The sequence below is a fragment of the Dipodomys spectabilis genome, unplaced genomic scaffold, assembly GCF_019054845.1.
Source record: "Dipodomys spectabilis isolate Male_0828 unplaced genomic scaffold, ASM1905484v1 ptg000173l, whole genome shotgun sequence".
Taxonomy (NCBI): Eukaryota; Metazoa; Chordata; class Mammalia; order Rodentia; family Heteromyidae; genus Dipodomys; species Dipodomys spectabilis.
This window is the reverse complement of record NW_024870850.1, coordinates 12,098,206-12,119,521: the sequence shown is the minus strand read 5'-3', so window position 1 is coordinate 12,119,521 and position 21,316 is coordinate 12,098,206. Positions and strand designations below refer to the sequence as shown.

Genomic DNA, 21,316 nt, shown 5'->3' with positions numbered 1-21,316 from the left:
AACCACGCCTCTGATAAGGGGCCACGCCCCTATAGTGGAGCCACGCCCACTGCCGCTGAGCCACGGAGCATCTCACTTCACACCCAGGCCAGCCTGGCCTTCCAGCCTCCTACCCGAGCTGGAGGACAGGTATACGCCACTGTACACAGCTGTCGGCCGCTGTTGAGCTGAACTGTGAGATCCTCCAGATCGCCACCTCCTGGGTAGGATTACAGACTGGAGCCACCGCACTAGGCCGGCACTTCAAGTTTGATGAAGATGGAACAGTGTTATAGCTCAAATGCAAACCAAAGGCTCCCTCTGGCGGCAGTGTGGAGAACAGACCCAGCTGTGAGCCCCAGCGAAGGGCTGGAAAATCGGCAGAAGGGTCGTCTGGCCAACTGGAGCGAACCAACCATGTTCGTGATCCACCTGCTCTCAGTTAATAGCTAAAGGGGGGAGAGGGAGGGAAGGGGGAAGGGGGGGAAGGAGGGCGGCCCTGGCTTCCATCCGTAGCACCCGTATCAACCAATCAATCAAACAAAAGAACCGAAAGACAGGAATCGAGCACAGAGAAGTCTACTTTACTTGGAAAACACAGCCTAGGGATTTGAACCCCTTGGATGTTCTCAGCCAGGCAGGCGATGCTCCAGGACATGACTCGCAACAGCTCAGCTGCACAAAGTGGCCTTGATTTTTTTTTTTGGGGGGGGGGAGGGTGGAGGGAAGGGAGGAGAGGGGATCTGGGAATCTAAATGCATTGCGCATAAATCATTCTTGGCTCACTGAGAAAAATGTTCTATTTAAAGAAATCCTGCTGTGACCCCTTCGGTAAAGAATAATTAGTCACCACTGAGTCATTTCTTCCAAACTGAGCGTTGCTTCATTGCATCAAAAAGACGTTGGCTTGGCGAAGTCAGGTAAATTATAAATAGATGCGGTGAATAAATTATAGAGCGCTCAAAGGAAAAAGAGGAAAAGGGGAGTGGAACTGGCGCGTTGCTAAGCCTCACCCCAGCCCTCTCCGCCCCAGGGGCTGTCATTTGATTGAAAATGCTCTTAAAGAGCCAGTCACCAGTAGCTCACACCTGTCATCTCTGCTACTCTGGAGGCTGAGATGATATGAGCATTGCAGCTGGAAGCCAGCCGGGCCAGAAAAGTCCATGAGACGCTCATCGCCAATGAACCAGCAAAAACGAACGGAAGTGGCGCTGTGGCTCAAGCGGTAAAGCTCCAGCCTTGGATGAAAAAGCTCAGGGACAGCGCCCAGGCCCTGAGTTCAAACCCCAGAACCACCACAAATTCAGAGACAGAGACAGAGAGATCTGTAGAATGTCAGTGTTTGTCCGATTGGATAACGAAAAACATCTCACCCGAACTTGACCTAGTTAAAGCAAAAACCTCAGTTCAGGATTAAAAGGGAGTGGGGGGGGGGGGCGAGGGTTGGGGAGGCTCCGCCCTGGTTGTCATGACAACCGAGCTGGCGTCTGGGCGGCCCGCAGGAGCCCCGCCCCCAGCGCGCGCATGCGCCCCAAGCAGACGCGGAGTGAGTAACCCTGGCACAAGACCGGAATTCTCTGTCCCGGAGAATTAGGGTTCCAAAGAAGCCGCGAGGGATGGGAAGTTCGTCTGGGCTTCCACTTGGGGGTGAGCAAGACACACACACACACACACACACACACACACACACACACACACACACACGTATTTCTGGACAGTCTCCATCAGTTTCTCTACTTGTAGCCCAGGAGTTCACACCAAACAATAACTCAGAATAATGATCTTATTGAAATTGGTGTTGGTTAGGGTTGTTTTGTTTTTTCTCCTGCCAGTACTGGAATTTGAACTCAGGGCCTCAAGCTTGCTACCACTTGACCCCAAGCCCATGCCTCCAGCCCTCCTTACTTATTTATTTTTATTGTTTTCTTCAAATAGTTGTCCAAAGGGGGTGCAACGAATTATGTCTGTATAGGTGTATAATACAATTTGACCAGTCACGCCCTCCACCTTCTCCAATCCTATTTTAGTTTTTGCATTTGTTATTTTCAAATTGGCGTCTCACTGTCTGCCTAATTGTCCTTCTCTGTGTCATTCGTGATGGCCAGGAGGCACCATTGCACCCAACCATTGAGTGAGATGGTGTCTCTCAAACTTCTATGCCTGAGCCGGCCTGCAACTATCTCTGTAGTCCCAATATCTCCCCCTCTCCTATAGCTGGGATTACAGGCTTGAGCTGCCCTACTGGGCCCATGGAAATTGTTTTAATAAGGGTGAAGTGGAGCATAAGGGAGAGTTCTAGAGGGGGTGAGTTTGCCCAATACATTGTGCACATGTATGGGAATGTCACAATGAAACATCCTTGGTACAACCAATTTAGCCTAATTAAGAAAACCTCATTAAAATTTTTTCTCTGCATTCCCATGTTGAACACATACAAGGCAACAGTAAAGTTCAGATGCTGTGAACACAAGGTCTGGCATGAGCAGAAAGAGCTAAGTCCCACCTCGAGCTGTGTGGACTACATGTTTGTGTTACTCTAATGACAAGAGCGCCTGAGAACTTGCTTCTGAGGACTTCTGAGCCCAGGGATAACAATCTGGGCTCCAGTGGCTGGAAATGTGGCTTTGGGGTAGAGTGCTTGCCTAGCATGCATGAAGCCCTGGGTTTGATTCCTCAGTACCATAGAAACAGAAAAAGCCAGAAGTGGCTCTGTGGCTCAAGTGGTAGAGTACTAGCCTTGAGCAAAAGAAGCTCAGGGACAGTGCCCGGGCCCTGAGTTCAGATCCCAGGACTGGCAAAAAAAAAAAAATCTGGGCTCCAAACATTTTTTTGGTGTGGGGGTGGGGGAGATCAGTTGTGGGGCTTGAACTCTGGGCCTGGGTGCTGTCCCTCAGCTCTTCAGCTCAAGGCGAGCACTCTACCACTTGAACCACAGTACCACTTCTGGTTTTCAGGTGATTTATTGGAGTGAAATCTCCCGGCCTTTCCTGTTGGGGCTGGCTTTGAAGAGCAATTCTCAGATCTAAGTCTCCTGAGTAGCTAAGATGACAGGTGTGAGCCACCAGCACCCAGCTCAATTTATTTATTTGTTTATTTGTTTGTTTTGGGTCAGTTGTGGGACCTGAACTCTGGGCCTGGGTGCTGTCCCTCAGATCTTCAGCTCAAGGCGAGCGCTCTACCACTTGAGCCACAGCACCAGTTCCGGCCTTTTCTGTTTATGTGGTGCTGAGGAATCGAACCCAGGGCCTCATGCATGGGAGGCAAGCACTCTACCACTGAGCCACCTTCCCAGCCCTCTAATTTTTAAAAATTGTTTGTCATCCACGGACTTGAACTCAGGGCCTGGGCTGTCCTTGGGCTTTTTTGCTCAAGGCTAGCATTCTACTTGGATCTACAGCCTCATTCCTAGTTTTCTGGTGGTTAACTGGAGATAAGAGTCTCACCGACTTTGTTACTCAGGCTGGCTTAGAACCACGATCCTCAGATCTCAGTCTCCTGAGTAGCTAGGATTACAGGTGTGAGCCACACAGCGCCAGCTCCAAACAATTTAGCAGTATGGATGGACTCTTTTCCCCACTTTTCACAGTGCCTATGACAAATCGCCGTTTGGCACTAGTGGTCCTCTTTGACCCAATCCCAGGGGCATAGTACTCACTAAGGCAGCTAATAGCCATTGAATGAATCAGATTCTGGCTGGACACCGGTGGGTCACGCCTGAAATCCTAGCTACTCAGGTGGCTAGGATCTGAGGATCGCAGTTCGAAGCCAGCCTAGGCAGCCTCTTATCTCCAACTAACAAGCAACAATGTGGAAGTGGAGCTGTGGCTCAAAATGGTAGACAGGCCTTGAGTTCAAGCACACACACACACACACACACACACACACTATTTTATTTATGGACACTGAAATCTCACTTGTCACTTACAAATGATATATTCTTTCCTGCTCCCAAACACTTAATATAAGAACTGTTACTTGGACGATCATCACCTGCTCAGCTAATCCCAGGGTTTGAGCAGCTCGTGGGCCGTGTCAGGAAGCGGGTCTCGGATTGGTCCTCCGGGAATGACGGTGTGGGCGTGGCTAGGTGATTTACGCACGGCTGGGCGGGGCGATCCCGGATTAGTCCACTCGCGCGGTAGAGGGCCCCGCGGCGTCTTGGGACACCCAGCCAATCAGCGCAGCGTCTTGCCTAGCCCCGCCCCCGCGCCGGCCGGGAGGACGCGACGCCGTCCCGCAGGCCAGGGCGCACTTCCGGGACGGTCGCGGCGCTGGAGCTGGAAGAGGTCCGGTGAGTGCGGGCGGTGCGCGGCGCCGGGACCGGCCGTGCACGGGGTCTCGGGGCCCTGCGGACGGGAGCCCAATGCCTGGAGCCCACCCTGCGCCCGGCGGGTGAGCCGTGGCCCGAGTCCCCGTCATCGCTTCACCCGCGGGACAAAACAGAGGCGCCCGACGGTGGCGAGTCGTGGTTGGATTTTTGTCATTTGATGCGTGAGGCAGAACCGCCAACACCCAACTGATCGAGAACCTTCCGTCCCCCCACCCTCACCCGCACCCCCCAGTCCTGACAGCAATCGGAGCGGGTGGATACTTTGATCAAAATCCCATTTTAGAGATGGGGAAACTGAGGCCCCGGGACAGCCCGCGAGGCTAGGGATCAGCATGATGGCGATCTCTTTTCCCTGTGTCCATCACAGCCCGGCCCCCACCCGGGGAACACGCAGGCCCCGACCCCTCCCGTTCATCCGAGGGTGTCCTCTCCCCCCCCCCCATGGAGATGGGAGAGGAAAACTGGTGGGGGGAGGAGCTTTGCACCCCATCAGTTTCAGGGGGGCGCTCAGAGCACCCTCCCCGTGCCAGCTTGCCACGGGCTGCTTAGGGTGGTAGAAAACCAAGTAGCCAATTAGGGATGCTGCTGTTGTTGTTTGAGACAGAGTCTCCCTGGATAGCCCAGGGGCGAACCTTAGACTCGGTCTTCCTGCCTCCTTCGCAAGCAGGAGGCCCTAAATTCAATCCCCAGGACTGGCAAACAAGATTAAGGGGGAAGAGGAGTAATAGGGGGGTGAGAGGGAGGAGGGTCGGGGAGGAGAGGGATTGCCAGAGGAAAGTAGGGGGACAGGAATATTTTAAGAGATCCCCCAGGCTGCTTTGGGGGTGGGGAAGGCAATCAAAGCCAGGACATCAAGCTACAGCAGTCCAGGTGGAACATGGCTAAAGCTGGGTGGAGTTGGGGTCATGGAGGAACAGGCTCCATTGTAAAATCGCACTGGCCATGGGACGGGCAGGACTGACTGCCTTCCCCCCCCCCCCTCTCATGGAACAGACGCTGCTCTTGGGGGCCGCCTACATCTGCCAGGAGCCTCCTCTGTGCCAGCGCCACCCCTTGCCCCCCCCCATCTTTGCAGGGAAGCTGTAGCCTCTTTGCCAAGCTCTTTGCCAGGCGGGCAGGTCCAAGCAGCGTCCGCCTCACGCTGACCGCCCTGCAGGCCAGGGCTCCAGACAGCTGCCAAGATGGTGAGTAGCTAGCCCTGTACCCCAGGATTGAAGTCTGTGGGGTTCCAGAAGTAGCCCCAGTTCCTCTCCCTCCCAGAGCTCTGAGATATTTATTTCAGTTTGCTGGATACCATAATCACCCAGGGAATTTGTTCTCTTCTTTTTTAAAAAATTAATTTGGAGGGGATTTGAGATGGATGGGGTAAGTGCGTTCTCACTATGTGGCCCGAGCCAGCCTCACACCCACGATCTCCCTGCCTCTGCCTCCCTGAGGGCTGGGATTGCAGGCATGCATCACTGCACTCATGTGTCTGTATTTTTACTGTCCGTTATATCACAGTTCCTGCCCCCCCCCCCCCAAAAAAAAACCTGAAAGACACTACTGGAGGGAAGTGTGAACCTTATGTAATTTTTCCAAACTCTGGTGGCCACTGGCTGATGAAGCAGTGGATTATTGAGGGTACCCCCCCATCTCCCTGTGCCCCCCCCCCCCCCCCGGCATGACTGTATACACTCCGCTGACACCCCTCTGTGCTGTTCTGCAGGGTGAAAGGAAAGGCGTGAACAAGTACTACCCTCCGGACTTCAACCCCGAGAAGGTAAGGGCTCCCCCAGCCCCCAGTCCCCTCCACTCCACCAGGCACCAGGTCCCCACGTCCCAAGCGCTCGGGGCTGTGCGTCCCAGACACGTTATCCTGAGCACAGGCTGCGCTTTCTCTATGGGGAACTTTCCCCGTGTATCAGAGCAGTGAGGGAGCCAGTACCCGGGCTTCACCAGACCTTTGGGGGATTAAGGACCTGCGAGGCTCAGGAAGTGATGAGGGACCAATCATTGTCCCCAGTCGTCAGATAAACTCAGGAAGCTGAGGTTCAGGAAGACAAACTGGGATTACCAACACCCTCTCTCCCCTCCCCCACCTCCATGCAAGATCACACCTTTCTTTTTTTTTTATTTTATTTTTTTTTTGGTCGGCCGTGGGGCTTGAACTCTGGGCCTGGGCGCTGTCCTTCAGCTCTTCAGCTCAAGGCGAGCACTCTACCACTTGAGCTACAGCGCCACTTCCGGTTTTCTGGTGGTTTATTGGAGATAGGAGTCTCATGGTCTCTCCTGCCCGGGCTGGCTTTGAACCGCGATCCTCAGATCTCAGCCTCCTGAGTAGCTAGGATTACAGGCGTGAGCCACCAGCGCCCGGCTTAGATCACACCTTTCTTAAGCTCATCGCCACGGTGGAGAAGCTACAAACACACACACTATATCTCACCGGCTCTTTGTATGTATGGATGCAGCCAACCACAGATCAGAAATGGTCAGAACCCCGCTGGGGGCGCAGCTCCGGTGTAAGGGGCGTGGCTCACGTGGTGGATGCAACCAACCACTGAACAAAACTGGGCTGGGGGCGTGGTGAAGGCGGCCAACTACAGATCAGAAATAACGGGGCTGAGGGGTTGGCTCAGGCATTGGGGGCGTGGCTTATATGGTCCAGGAGGTGTGGCTCAAGTGGTGGAACAGTTGCCTCCCAAGTAAAAGGCCCCAAATTCAAATGAGGCAGAACTTCAGAACCAGCAAACTTCTTCCTCCCGGCTAGTGAGTGTACATAGCTCTGGCAGCATGTCACCTGCAGACAGAGAGTCTATGGGGATTTTCTGTGTGGACTCATAGTGTCCCACAATTTTGGTGCCCAAGGCATCTTGGATTCCGTCCTCCACAGTTACCAAGGGAGGGCCAAATTCCTGATGCCAGTCCTCTGCTTCAGCAAGGTCTCTGAGCCTCCTGCATTGCTGGAAGGCTAGGGAAACCTTCATTCCCCGAAATCAGCGATGCTGACCTACTATCTTCCCTCTGCCCAGCATGGCTCTCTCAACCGATACCACAATAGCCACCCCCTTCGGGAGCGTGCTCGGAAGCTGTCACAAGGAATCCTCATCATCCGGTAAGACTCTGGCCTTCCCTGAGGGTTCCCGCCTTATGTGTTCCCCTTCCTGGCAAGCACTACGGGGCCATACCCCCAAAGCAGAAAACTTTCACACTGGCTGTATCCATCAGCTATAGCCGCATAACAAAACCACAACATTGGTGATTACTAACAAGTCTGGAAGCTTCTACTGGGCTGGGCCTGGCTGTCTCGATGTCATTGGGGTGGCTAGCCAGGGACTGGCTGGTCCAGCAGGACCTTGGCCCTGTTCCATGGTGCTTTTCATCTTGCAGCGAGCTAGCCTGGGTCAGGGTTTCAAATCAGAGTGAACAGAAACAGCTCTTGAGGCCAAGGCCGGGACCTGTGCACTGTCCCAGTAGGACCTGGGACATGGTCATGGTCCAGAGGCACAGGCCACGCTCCTCCTGGACTAAAGAGCTGCAGAGCGATACTGGAAAGGAGGTAGAGGAAGGAGGGGAAAGCACGCAGGCTGGACGAGGCACCATGGCACAGACCTGCGCTCTCAGCTTCACAGGGGAGGCTGAGGTGGGAGGATGGCTGACACCCAGGAACTGGAGGCCAGCGTGGGCTGCATAGCGAGGCGTGACTCCAGACGAGCGCCAATAAAGATGCCTTGCGTTTCCGCAGATTCGAGATGCCGTATAATATCTGGTGTGATGGCTGCAAAAATCACATTGGCATGGGTGAGCCTTCCCCTCCGTGCCCCCCAACTCAGTCCTGCACAGGGCGACCCCCACAAGAGCCAGGCCCTGTGAGGAATTGGGAATCTGGCATGCAGGCCCCGTGGTTCTGATCCCATCTCTGCCACCTCCCAGCCGGGTGTCCTGCTGTGGGTCAGTTTACCGGTCTGTAAAATGGGTGTCAGACAAAAAAGAAGAAGAAAAAAAGGAAAAGGCCAGGTGTGGTGGTACACACCTGTAATCTCAGCACTTGGGAGGCTAAGGTAGAAGGACCATGAGATCAAAATGAGCAGGGGCTCTGTCTCAAAAAGAAATAAAGAAAGGAAGATGAAAAACTGTGAGCATTCTGGAAAGAACTAATGAGAGCCTGGCCTTGTTCCAAATGGATCCCTTGTCCAGGAGGCTTGACAAGGGTCCGAGATGGTCATGTGGTCATTACTGTTGAATAGACCAGAAACCAAGATCCCCAGGGTGAGGTGCCTAGCCTGAGGGGCACCAGCTGGCAGGAAGTGCCAGAGTCGAACCCGGGCCTCTGGCTCCGGCCCTCACCTTGGCTTTAGCACCTGCAGCGCACTGGTGTCACCAACCTCTTCCTGTCCCCCTTTCCCCTCCAGGCGTTCGGTATAACGCAGAGAAGAAGAAGGTTGGAAATTACTACACCACCCCAATCTACAGGTAGGGGTGTCAGGCAGCATCTGGGGGTGGGGCAGTGGGGGGACAGCAGATAAAAGGTGCCCACAAAGACATCCCGTGTGCATCTGGGCATCATCTTTTGATTGGGACCCTCTGTGACTCGCACCTGCTCCAGCCCAGCCCAGGCACTGCCAGCCCCCTCCAGCCCAGCCCAGGCACTGCCAGCCCCCTCCAGCCCAGCCCAGGCACTGCCAGCCCCCTCCAGCCCAGCCCAGGCACTGCCAGCCCCTCCGTGTCTTTACCCCCCCCCCCCAGTTGCTATACAGCTTCCTTCCCATGATGGATTTTGCTAGACATGCTCACTGCTTTGCGCCACGCCTCCTGCACTTTTTGCCTCAGTGGTTTTTCACATAGGGTCCAGGGCCAGCCTGGACCAAGACCTTCCCAATTTCTGCCTCCTCAGAAGCTGGGGTGACAGGTGAACCCTTACAAAGGGGACTTTTTGAAAGCAGAGGCCCCAGACACCGTGTGGTTGTGCTCTTCTCCAGGGCTGGACAGCTCCCTCTACTGCCCACAGTGCCCCTAGCAGGCACAAGCCTGGCAGAGTGGGCCTTGGGTAGGTTTGTTGAACAATAGAGGAGCGAATGGATGGATGGACGAACACAAGGGTGAAGAAGCCAAGTGTGTGTGTGTGTGTGTGTGTGTGTGTGTGTGTGTGTGTCTGTCTGTCTGTCTGTCTGAGAGAGAGATGACAGAGAGAGAGACAATGAGACAGTCCTGGGTCTTGAACTCAGGGCCTGAGCGCGGTCCCTGACCTCTTTTGCTCAAGGATAGTGCTCTACCACTTGAGCCACAGCGCCACTTCTTGCTGTTTGGTAGTTCACTGGAGATCAGATTTTCACACTTTCCTGCCCTGGCTGGCTTCAAATTGTAATCCTCAGTTCTCAGCTTCTTGAGTAGCTGGGATTACAGGCATGTACCACCAGCTTGCGGCTCCAGTGTCACTCTCGAGGAGAAGGTGTGTGTGTGTGTGTCTGTGTCTGTCTGTCTGTCTGTCTGCTTGCTGGGCCTGGGCCCCAGGGCATCGTGTGAGCGCACTGTCCCCCAGGTTCCGGATGAAATGCCACCTGTGTGTCAATTACATCGAGATGCAGACAGACCCCGCCAACTGCGACTACGTGATCGTGAGCGGTGCCCAGCGCAAGGAGGAGCGCTGGGACATGGAGGACAATGCGCAGGTGCTGACCACAGGTGAGCTGCGGCCCCGGCCACTCCGAGGGGGCCCCCAGGCCAGGACCCCCTTCTCACCCAACCACGCTGTTCTGGGCCTCACAGAGCACGAGAAGAAAGAGAAGCTGGAAACGGATGCCATGTTCCGCCTGGAGCACGGCGAGGCGGACCGCAGCACGCTCAAGAAGGCCCTGCCCAGCCTCAGCCTCATCCAGGAGGCCCAGAGCGCCTGGAAGGACGACTTTGCCCTCAATAGCATGCTGCGCCGGAGGTTCCGGGTGAGCTGGGTTCCGGGAGCTGGGCTTGGGAGGAGCAGGGACGCAGGTGGGAGGAGCTAGGAGGGGAGGGGCCTGGGGAAGGGCGGGGACGTGGGTGGGAGGAGCTTGGAGAGGAGGGCCCTGGGGAAGGGCGGGGACGTGGGTGGGAGGAGCTGGGAGGGGAGGGGCCTGGGGAAGGGCGGGGACATGGGGTGGGAGGAGCTTGGAGAGGGGGGGCCTGGGGAGGAGCGGGGACATGGGTGGGAGGAGCTTGGAGAGGAGGGGCCTGGGGAGGAGCGGGGACATGGGTGGGAGGAGCTTGGAGAGGAGGGGCCTGGGGAAGGGCCGGGACATGGGGTGGGAGGAGCTGGGAGGGGAGGGGCCGGGGGAAGGGCGGGGACGTGGGTGGGAGGAGCTGGGAGGGGAGGGGCCTGGGGAAGGGCGGGGACATGGGGTGGGAGGAGCTTGGAGAGGGGGGGCCTGGGGAAGGGCGGGGACATGGGTGGGAGGAGCTTGGAGAGGAGGGGCCTGGGGAGGAGCGGGGACATGGGTGGGAGGAGCTTGGAGAGGAGGGGCCTGGGGAAGGGCCGGGACATGGGGTGGGAGGAGCTTGGAGAGGAGGGGCCTGGGGAAGGGCGGGGACATGGGGTGGGAGGAGCTTGGAGAGGAGGGACCTGGGGAGGGGCGGGGACATGGGGTGGGAGGAGCTGGGGGAGGAGGGGCCAATGGGAGGGGTGGTTCACAGAGTAGGAGGAGCCTGGTGTGGGTGTGGTTGGGGGCGTGGCTCCAATCCAAGATAGGCAGCCTGGCTTGCCCAGTTCCTCTGCAGCTATTCGCAGGGGTGGCACCCCGCCTGTCCAGTGTCTGTGCAGCTACTGTAACAAGTCAGTCACTCAGGCTGGAGAGGACGACCATGATGCGGGGCCTCAGCAGATTCGGTGTCCAAACATGTCCCCTTTCGCCTTCGTACCTTCTAGCTGTTTCTTCACGGTAGAAGGGACGGACAGGTTCCCACCAGCCTCCAGGATAGGGCAGAATGTCACTCATGAGGACACCCCTCCTCTCTCCCTCCCCCGCCCGTGGGGCAGGTGCTAGATAGCTGAACCACGCCCCCAGCCGCGCGTGCGCGTGCGTGTGAGTGTGTGCATGTGTGTGCATGTGCATGTGTGTGCGTGTGTGTGTTACATTAGGGCTTCACCTCCCTTCCTTGCAGTCTCACTTGGCTTTTTCTGCCCAAGGCTGGCACTGTACCACTGAGCCACACCTCTACTTCTAGCTTCTTGCTAAGAATCTCATGCATGTGTCTGCCCAGGCTGGTATCAAATGTCAATCCTCAAATCCCATCCTCCTGAGGAGCTAGGATTACAGGAGTGAGCCACCTGCACCCCGCTCCCCAGCCCCTTTTCAGAGATGGAGATAAGACCTCCCTTACTGCCCCGACAAGCATGCAGACCACCACCCCCTTCCATTTTTATTTCCTATGAGGTTAAATGGAGGATTCAGATTCAACACAGTGGACAGGGAATGTGGCTCAAGTGGTAGAGCGCCTGCCTAGCAAACACAAAGCCCTGCGTTCAAGTCCCAGTACCAACACCACACACACACACACACACACACACACACACACACACAGAGTGAGGCAGAGCGGATGCTCTGAGACCCCTTCTCTGACAGCTGCCCCTTCCCGGCGTCCCCCGACCCTCAGGAAAAGAAGAAAGCCATGCGAGAGGAGGAGGAGAGGGACCAGGCCTTGCAGGCCAAAGCCAGCCTGGCCATCCCGCTAGTGCCTGAGACCGAGGACGACCGCAGGCTGGCGGCGCTGCTCAAGTTCCACACCCTGGACTGTGAGTGAGGGCTGTGAAGGCGGGTGGTCTAGCCTGTGCAGGTGATGGACCAGAGCTTTGCGCATGCTCCGCCCGCAGTCACACAACCCCCAGCCCCTGGGCGGTCCTTCAGCGCCCTGTCCAATCTCCTCTGCAGCCTATGAGGACAAGCAGAAGCAGAAGCGCTCAGAGGTCATCAGCCGCTCCTGGTTCCCTGCGGCCCCCGGACCCGGGGCCACGGGCAGCAAAGCCAGCGGTGTCCTGAAGAAGCTGTCCCAAGCTCGCAGGGCCATCGCACCGGCCAGCTCGCCCTTCACGGTGGGGGACCTGGGCATCGTGCGGCGCCGCTCCTCCCGGGATGGCCTGGAGACCCCGCCACACCCCGAGAGCCCCGCGGCCGGGGAGACGCAGGGAGCCGCACAGGACCCTCCGGCACCCCCGCAGGACAGCCATCAGGACACCCCCAACCCCAGCAGGCCGCAGACGGATGCACAGGACACAGCCCTGCCTGCCCCAGCCCCCGCACCCCACAGACCTCGAGGCCCCCCAGACGCGCCGCACCCCGACGGCCCCAACCCCTCGCTAGTGGCCGACTACTCAGGCTCCGAGAGCGAGTGAGGGCGGCCGGGACCCCGGAGACCCCGACACGGACTGCAGCCCTCCCCAGACCTCGCCTCCTCAAAGATGGAGTTATTTATTTGGTCTTGTTGACCGGCTACCCCACATTAAAGCCCTGTTCGTTGTCCCCCGCCGCGGGTTAGTGCTCGGGTGGGTGGCAGGATGCGTTCGTCCGCTCCGGGTCTGAAGATGGCGGCTGGGCGGGGCTGGGGGTCCAGGCGGGCTTCGGGGGAGGCGGTGGGGCGAGGCAGGGGCGGCCAGGGAGGGGTGGGGGCGGAGGGCAGCCTTCGCAGCTTCTGAAGGAAGTCGAGGGGAGCACCGGGCTGCGCAAGGGGCGGGCAGGAGTGGATGGAGGAAGGACGATCTCCTTTCCCTGCCTTCCGGGATCCTGCGAGCAAACACTCGGCCTTCTTGGCCAGCCAGGCTTGGGCAGGGCACACGACCTAGTACCCAGCAGGTACTCCATAAATGATGTCGCTTTGTGCTTCCCAGAGCGCCCGTGACGGGCCTGGTCCCCGGGTGTGCAGAGGATCTGCGGGCCTGGCTTGAGCAGGTGCCTCGAGCTGCGCCAGCTTCCGGCCCCGGGCCCCGCCCCTCCGCGCCGTCTGCCACGCCCCTGATCCGTGGCTCCGCCCCTGGGCGTGGCCATTTCATCCCTGCGCGCCGAAGTGGCTGCTGCGCATGCGCCACCATCCAAGGTACGGACCCGCCCCTCGCGCAGCCGTTCTCCCCTGGGTGCGCGAGCGGGTGTGTGCGCATGCGCGTGCGCCCTTTCCTAGGGAGGCCCCTCCCTCCGGCCTCGGCCACGCCCCTCCGCGCGTCCAGCCCCGCCCACGCGAGCTGGCGCTGCGGTGCTGCGGCGAGCGGACGCGGCGGCCGCGCCATGGCGCTGGAAGCCATCCGGTACTCCCGAGGGTCGCTGCAGATCCTCGACCAGCTGCTGCTGCCCCAGCAGAGCCGCTACGAGGCCGTGGGCTCGGTGCAGCAGGCCTGGGAGGCGATCCGCGCCATGAAGGTGAGGCCGGGGCCGGGACTGGGGGCCCGGGGCGGGGCCGGGCGCAGCGGCACTGACACCCGGATCCCCACCCCACCCCCGTGCAGGTGCGGGGCGCCCCGGCCATCGCCCTGGTGGGCTGCCTGAGCCTCGCCGTGGAGCTGCAGGCCGGCGCCGGGGGCCCGGGGCCGGCCGCCCTCGTGGCCTTCGTGCGAGACAAGCTGAGCGTGCTCGTGTCCGCGCGGCCCACCGCCGTCAACATGGCCCGCGCCGCCCGCGCCCTGGCCGACGCCGCGGCCCGCGCGGCGGAGGAGGAGGGCGCCACGGAAGCGGCGGTCCGGGAAAGGTCAGGAGGACTTGCGCCGAGGGGACACTGAGGCACGGCGCGAATCCGCAGCCCCTTGCACAACCCTTTCACTGAGGTCACCCTGGGAGCCGCCCAGCCTTCCTCCGCCCGTGGGGACCCCTTTCCACCGTGTTCTCTTGGCCTGGGGCTTGAACTGGGGGCCTGGGCGCCGTCCCTGAGTTTTTTCTTTCTACTCAAGGCTGGCGCTCTACCACTTGAGCCACAGCGCCACTTCTGGCTTTTTGCTGGTTCATTGGAGATAAGAGTCTCCTGGACTTTCTTGCCTGGATTGGCTTTGGATTGTGATCCTCAGATCTCAGCCTCCTGAGCAGCTGGAATGACAGGCGGGAGCCACCGGGGCCGGCTTTCGTGGGTGCTCTTGAGGAATGTTTGTGTCTTTTCCTGAGTTCTTCCATTCCCCTCCATGTTACCTGCCTTCAGCTGCCTCAGGGCCTTTGCACGTGCTGTTGCAGTACCCAAGTCTCCTGCTCTTTGCTGTCTGACTTTGCCACTTTTTTTTCCTTTTATTATCTGTTCCTCTGCCCACCAGCCCGCACACCTTTCAGCAATTTAGTATTGGGCCCAGGCTGAACCAAATTGGGCAGAAAGGAAAGCCAAGGTGGACTCTGAAGCCCCTGACTGATACTGAAGGCCCCTTGTCTGCCACAGAGTGATCTGCCACGCCGAGGACATGCTGGACCAAGACCTTAGAGACAACCAGCACATCGGGGACCTCGGAGCCCGCCACCTGCTGGAGCGGGCAGCCCCTGGGGGGGGCAAAGTGACGGTGCTGACACACTGTAACACTGGCGCACTGGCCACCGCTGGCTACGGCACAGCCCTGGGTGAGTCCCTGTCCTTCACCACCTGGAGTCATCCCTGGTACTGGAGGCTGGGAGTCGGGGGAAAGCCTGGCCTAAAGCATGAGACCCTGTTTCAGAAAGGAGGAGGAATGAAGAGGGAGGGAGAGAGTGTTGAGAAGAAACACATAAAAATAACAACAAACATACACTGTGTAGACAGACAGACAGACAGACAGCTAGCTAGATCTTTCTACAGAAACTAAGGGGGTTGGCTTCAGGTATGGCTGTATCCAGGAGCCCAATAAATGGACATCAGAACCCCTCTGTCCCATCCTTCAGTTCTGCCCTCCATTCACAGGTTGGGGGACCCCTGGAGTTCAGGTGATAAGGAAAGTAGCTGAGGGTGCCCAGAAGTCAGATGATGACACCTTGCCTGTCTCACATGATCATTTTGATGGGCCTGGCTTGAGCGAAAGTCCTAAAGAGTAGGCAGATGGTGGGCTCCTTGGGAAGAGTGACTTCCCAAAATTAACATCAAGGTAGCTGAGCCCAGGAGAGGGGGCGTGGCCGGGATGGGGCAGGCATGACTAAGTTCAGATCAGGTAGAGGCCAGGAGAGGGGCGTGGCCCCGCGGAGGATTGACAGGTCTGGGGCTGAGGATGGGAGGCAGGCTTGTGCCTGGGGGGAGCCTGGGAGCTGCAGCCCTCACCTTGTGCACCCTGTCCCTGCCCCCCATCCTCCTGCTCCTCCTGGCAGGCGTGATTCGCTCCCTGCACAAGCTGAACCGCCTGGAGCACGCCTTCTGCACCGAGACGCGGCCCTACAACCAGGGCGCCCGGCTGACGGCCTTCGAGCTGGTATTCGAGCAGATCCCCGCCACCCTCATCGCCGACAGCATGGCGGCGGCCGCCATGGCCCACAAGGGCGTGTCAGGTGAGCAGGCCGGGCCCGGGCTGGGCTGCAGGCCCCCGGGGACCTGTGTGTGACACCCCAACTTCTCCCCACGCACAGCCGTCATCGTGGGCGCCGACCGCGTGGTCGCCAATGGCGACACAGCCAATAAAGTGGGCACCTACCAGCTGGCCATCGTGGCCAAACACCATGGCGTCCCCTTCTACGTGGCGGCCCCCAGCTCCTCGTGCGACCTCGGGCTGCAGACTGGCAGGGACATTGTGATCGAGGAGCGCCCAGGCCACGAGTTGACCGAGATCAATGGGGTCAGGATAGCCGCTCCCGGTAAGCTGTTGGACACGAGAGGGGTCACAGGAGCCAGGAGTGGGGTACGGGGCATCCACAACCATGGCCCAGGATCAATCACGGTCTGAACTTACAGCTACCCAATTACACAAGGAGCAAGGATAGCCGGGCATGGGAGGGCAGCACTATAATCCCAGCGACTCCCGGGAGGCAGCAGTAGGAGGATCAGCCCTCTCCTTAGAGGCCAGCCCTGGCAACATTAGCCAGACCCACGGACAAGCTTAAAACCAACGCTTGCCTTGCATGCATGAGGCCTGGGGTTCCATTCCTCAGCACCACATAAGCAGACAAAGCCAGAAGTGGCGCTGTGGCTCAAGTGGTAGAGCGCTAGCCTGGAGCTGAAGAGCTGAGGGACAGCGCGCAGGCCCAGAGTTCAAGCCACGACCAACAAAAAAATAAAATAAAAACAAAGGACTAAAACTATAACAAAAAAAAAAAAAAAGCTAGAGCTAGAACAGCACGTCACCTGCTTTTACATACATTTTTATTTTTTTCTGAGCTCGTGCAAAGACCCTGAGGTCAATGCAGAGATCTTTAGGCAATAGTTAGGTATGTTGAAGAGATCAGGGCTGGCAGGGGCGTGTAACTTTTATCTCTGGGTTTACTGTTCATGCCTTGCAATTTGGGGATGAGGACTCCCAGGATTCTTCAAGGGTTCTCCAGGCTGTAAGAACTTTTGTGGTGGAGACCAGTGACCAGGCTGGGAATTTTCAGACTCGGTTCTCAGCCCCTTATCTCCTCTCACCTACAGGAATTGGGGTTTGGAACCCGGCCTTTGACGTCACACCCCATGAGCTCATCACTGGAGGGATCATCACAGAACGGGGAGTCTTTACCCCGGAGGAGCTCCGGGCAGCCCTTAGTGCCACCGTCCCCTCTGGGGGAGGACCCTAGGGGACCCAGCTCCCCCAGCCCTGCCCCATTCCTCAGGTTTTATAATAAATGTCTTGAACAGATTCATCCCAAGCCGATCTTCCTCCCTGCCCACAAATCCTTCTAGAGTTCACGCCTGTTATCCTCACTATTCAGGAGGCTGAGATATGGAGGGAGGATCGTTGGTACGAAGCCAGCCTGAGCAGAAAAGTCCGTGAGACTCTTACTTCCAGATTAAACACCAAATAGCCCACAGTGGAGCTGTAGCTCAAGTTCAAGGACAACGCCCAAGCCCTGAGTTCAAGCCCCCAGGATGAGCACACACACACAGAGTGTAGACTTTTAAATTTAATATTTAAAGAAACAGGGCTAGGGACACATAGCTTCAAGCCTACCATGGGTTAGCCCTGAGTTCATCCATGCAGCACCAATGATGATAATAATAATACTCAAATCACCATTGCTGAGGTTTTGGTAACCCCGTTAAGGTCTCTACTAACGATGTGAACTCCCTCATCGTCGGCCTGAAGCCGCCGGTGCGCTTTAGGAACATGAAGTTTTATGAAGCATTGACTCCCTGTTAACTGTCACCGCGCTGACACATTTTCCCTCCGCGAGCCCAGCGCTGTCCCTTTAACTGCGTCCCGTGAGCCCCCGCGCTCGCCGGCTCGCCCCGCTGCTACCCGTGAGGCCTCGCGCCCGCCCTGCTGTATCCCATGGTACCCGGCGGTTTCCGCCTGCCCTTTACCCCGCCCCTTCCGGAAGCGCGTAGGCCCTCCCCTTCCGGCGCGGTCCGGGCCATGGCGCAGGGGCAGCGCAAGTTCAGGCGCCGAAGCCCGGGAAAAGCAGGAAGGCGGCGGCCGGGGCGGCGGCGGCCGGGCGCAGCCGCGGCCCCGAAGAAAGGCGGTGAGGAGGGGGGGCGCGGGGGGCGCGGGGGGGAGCGCGGGGGGGGAGCGGGGGGCGCGGGGGGGGGGGGAGCGGGGGGCGCGGGGGGCGCGGGGGGCGCGGGGGCAGCGCGGGGGGGAGCGGGGGGGCGCGGGGGGGGAGCGGGGGGGGAGCGGGGGGGCGCGGGGGGGGGGAGCGGGGGGGCGCGGGGGGGGGGAGCGGGGGGAGCGGGGGGCGCGGGGGGGGGGGAGCGGGGGGGCGCGGGGGGGGCGCGGGGGGGGCGCGGGGGCAGCGCGGGGGGGAGCGGGGGGGCGCGGGGGGGAGCGGGGGGGGAGCGGGGGGCGCGGGGGGAGCGGGGGGCGCGGGGGGAGCGGGGGGCGCGGGGGGGGAGCGGGGGGAGCGGGGGGGGCGCGGGGGGGAGCGGGGGGCGCGGGGGGGAGCGGGGGGAGCGGGGGGGGGCGCGGGGGAGCGGGGGGCGCGGGGGAGCGGGGGGCGCGGGGGGGGAGCGGGGGGGAGCGGGGGGGGCGGGGGGCGCGGGGGAGCGGGGGGAGCGGGCCGGGCGCGGGGGGGAGCCCGGGGGGAGCGGGGGGCGCGGGGGGGAGCGGGGGGGGGGGGAGCGGGCCGGGCGCGGGGGGGAGCGGGGGGCGCGGGGGGAGCGGGGGGGCGCGGGGGGGAGCGGGGGGGCGCGGGGGAGCGGGGGGGCGCGGGGGGGAGCGCGGGGGGGAGGCGGGGGGGCGCGGGGGGAGCGGGGGGGCGCGGGGCGCGGGGGGGCGCGGGGGAGCGGGGGGCGCGGGGGGGAGCGGGGGGCGGGGGGCGCGGGGGGGAGCGGGGGGCGCGGGGGGAGCCGGGGGGCGCGGGGGGAGCGGGGGGGGAGCGGGGGGGGAGCGGGGGGGGGGGGGGAGCGGGCCGGGCGCGGGGGGGGGAGCGGGCCGGGCGCGGGGGGGGAGCGGAGGGCGCGGGGGGGGGTGGAGCGGGCCGGGCGCGGGGGGGGGGGGGGCGGGCCGGGCGCGGGGGGGAGCGGGGGGGGGGGGGGGAGCGGGCCGGGCGCGGGGGAGAACGGGGGGGGGAGCGGGGGGGCGGCGCGGGCGGGCCTGGCGAGGGGGGACGCGGCCCCAGCCTCACGCGGGCTTGTCTCTCCGCAGCTCGGGTTATCGCCCCCAAGAAGGCGCGCATCGTGCAGCAGCGGAAGCTGAAGAAGGTGAGAGGGGGGAGGGGGGCGCCCGGGCCTCAGTTTCCCCCCGTGTCGCGAGCGCCCGCGGGTGTTGACCTGGAGCCGGGCGCCGGTGCCCACGCCCGGAACCCCGGCGAATCAGGAGGCGGAGATCTGAGAGGCTCTGGGTTCGAAACCAGCCCGGGGCAAGAAAGGCCGCAAGACGCTGAGTCTGTCATTTAGCAGCAGAAAGCCAGAGGTGGAGCTGTGGCTCCAGCGGTAGAGCGCAGCAGCCTTGAGCGAACAAGCATAGGGATAGCGCTCAGGCCCTGAGTTCGAGGCCCAGGACACCCCCCCCCCCCACACACACACACACACATGTCGATGTAACCCCCTCGCCCCTCAGGACCTGGAGGTGGGGATCCGGAAGAAGATCGAGCACGACGTGGTGATGAAGGCCAGCTCCAGCCTGCCCAAGAAGCTGGCACTGCTGCGGGAGCCTGGCAAGAAAAAGGGGGCCACCTCCAGCCCCGCGCCGTCCTGAAGGCCACCCCCCCCCACTGCTTTCTTCCCATTGGGCGACCTCCAGGGACCGCCCCCCCTCGCCCCGCGTGGGAGCTGACCACCAGGTGTACAATTTGGCAGCAAGGACTTCTATGCCACTGGCGTCCCCTGTGTCTGCCCTATCTTAACCCAGCAATAAACCCGTCCTGTCCCTCCTGCCGTCTCTGCCCTCCTGTCAGACCTGGGTGTGTGCGCTCCAGGCCGCCGCCAGCCCAGGGCTGCAGACTTCAGCGCCTCCATCTCCTGCACGCGCTCCACGGTCGGTGGCGTCGATCTTCCTGCCTCTCCTAAGGTCTTGGTGCTGCTTCCATAAGGGTTACTGTGAGCCAGGCCGTCCTAGAACCTTCCACGTGTCACCCGCACCCAGGGACGCAGAGCCAGCATGGAAGCCCAGCTGGCAGCTTCCTGTGCCCCTCAGTGGTGTCCATGCTCAGCGGCTCCCCCGTCCGTGCCTGGACGTGCCAGGCCTCGCCCGGCTCCGCATGGCTGCTGCCGCCCCGCGCTGTGTGCGGTGCTGTGACTTGTCTTCCTCAGCCAGCACCGGAGCAGGTAACACTGACACAGCCTTGTTTTGATGTTTTGTGGTACTTGGGTTGTGATTTGAACTCGGGGCCTTGGGTGGCGACTTTTACCACTTGAGCCACTTCCACCCCAAGTGCTTGCTTTGGTGTGTTCTGATTCTGTGGTGCTGGGATGGACCCTGGCACCTGCGGGCACGCGCCTGCCTGCCACGGTTTTAATGTGTCTGGGACAAGGTCTCCCTAACTTGGCCAAAAACCCATAGTCCTGCTGCCTCTGCCTCCCAAGCAGCTGGGATTACAGGTATGCACCACCACGCTTCACCCGAGCATGTGGACTTGGTCTCCTAGGGTAATAATGATAGCAATAATAATAATGGTGGGAAAATATTCTTTCTTGGATGCCAGGTGTTCTATGTATTCATTTATTTTTGGTAGTGCTGGAGGATTTGGTTTGGGCTGCTGATATTACAAAGCCACGCCTCTAGTCCTGTTTGTTCTTTTTTTGGGGGGGGATCCGGTTGTGGGGCCTGAACTCTGGGCCTGGGCGCTGTCCCTCAGCTCTTCAGCTCAAGGCGAGCGCTCTGCCACTTGAGTCACAGCGCCACTTCCGGCTTTTTTCTTTTTGCTTATGTGGTGCTGAGGAATCGAGCCCAGGGCCTCATGCATGCAAGGCAAGCGCTCTACCACTGAGCCACCTTCCCAGCCCTCTTCTATTTATTTTTAGGATAAGTGGGCCCTTCCTGCCCTGGGCCACCAACTGCAGGCTTCCCTTCTCCCCATCCCCCTTCAAAAATATGCCACTTCTCCCAACTTGTTATTGTGTAGGTGGAGTCTTGGAGAGTTTTAACCAGGCTGGGCATTAAACTGCAATCCTCCTTTTCTCAGCCTCCCAAGGAGCTAGGATTATAGACCTGTGCCACTAGTCTCAGGAGGCTGAGGCAGGAAGATCAGGACTTAGAGGTCTACCTGGGCTCTACGGCAAAACATTCCCTTAAAACAGCTGTTCAGGAAGGTGGCTCAGTGGTAGAGCGCTTGCCTTGCATGCATGAGGCCCTGGGTTGGATTCCTCAGCACCATATAAGCAGAAAAGGCCGGAAGTGGCGCTGTGGCTCAAGTGGTAGAGCTCTGGCCTTGAGTTGAAGAGCTGAGGGACAGCGCCCAGGCCCAGAGTTCAGGCCCCACGACCGACAAGAACAAAAAAACAGCTGTTCTGATGTGTGCAGAGTCGTCATCTAGCGCCTACACCTCAGCCCCACGGGAAGGGGGCTACTGGGTC

At 60.0% G+C, this 21,316-nt stretch overlaps 3 protein-coding genes across 3 annotated transcripts; all 3 read left to right on the top strand.

Annotated features, from left to right (window-relative positions):
• Positions 1-4,193: 4,193 nt before the first annotated feature.
• Yju2b (YJU2 splicing factor homolog B) lies at positions 4,194-12,777 on the top strand. The gene is made up of 10 exons (XM_042693734.1): positions 4,194-4,270; positions 5,385-5,493; positions 6,018-6,071; positions 7,321-7,403; positions 8,034-8,089; positions 8,701-8,761; positions 9,828-9,970; positions 10,055-10,227; positions 11,912-12,050; positions 12,187-12,777. The coding sequence occupies exons 2-10, from the start codon at positions 5,491-5,493 to the stop codon at positions 12,645-12,647; spliced, it is 1,173 nt and encodes a 390-aa protein (XP_042549668.1). The 5' UTR covers positions 4,194-4,270; positions 5,385-5,490; the 3' UTR covers positions 12,648-12,777.
• Positions 12,778-13,485: 708 nt separating this feature from the next.
• Mri1 (methylthioribose-1-phosphate isomerase 1) lies at positions 13,486-17,003 on the top strand. Its single transcript, XM_042693735.1, has 6 exons — positions 13,486-13,662; positions 13,749-13,987; positions 14,657-14,832; positions 15,547-15,723; positions 15,802-16,026; positions 16,799-17,003. Exons 1-6 carry the CDS (start codon positions 13,531-13,533, stop codon positions 16,939-16,941), a joined length of 1,092 nt encoding a protein of 363 aa, XP_042549669.1. The 5' UTR covers positions 13,486-13,530; the 3' UTR covers positions 16,942-17,003.
• Positions 17,004-17,692: 689 nt separating this feature from the next.
• CUNH19orf53 (chromosome unknown C19orf53 homolog) lies at positions 17,693-19,675 on the top strand. The gene is made up of 3 exons (XM_042693736.1): positions 17,693-17,826; positions 18,948-19,003; positions 19,362-19,675. The coding sequence occupies exons 1-3, from the start codon at positions 17,721-17,723 to the stop codon at positions 19,497-19,499; spliced, it is 300 nt and encodes a 99-aa protein (XP_042549670.1). The 5' UTR covers positions 17,693-17,720; the 3' UTR covers positions 19,500-19,675.
• Positions 19,676-21,316: the final 1,641 nt, after the last annotated feature.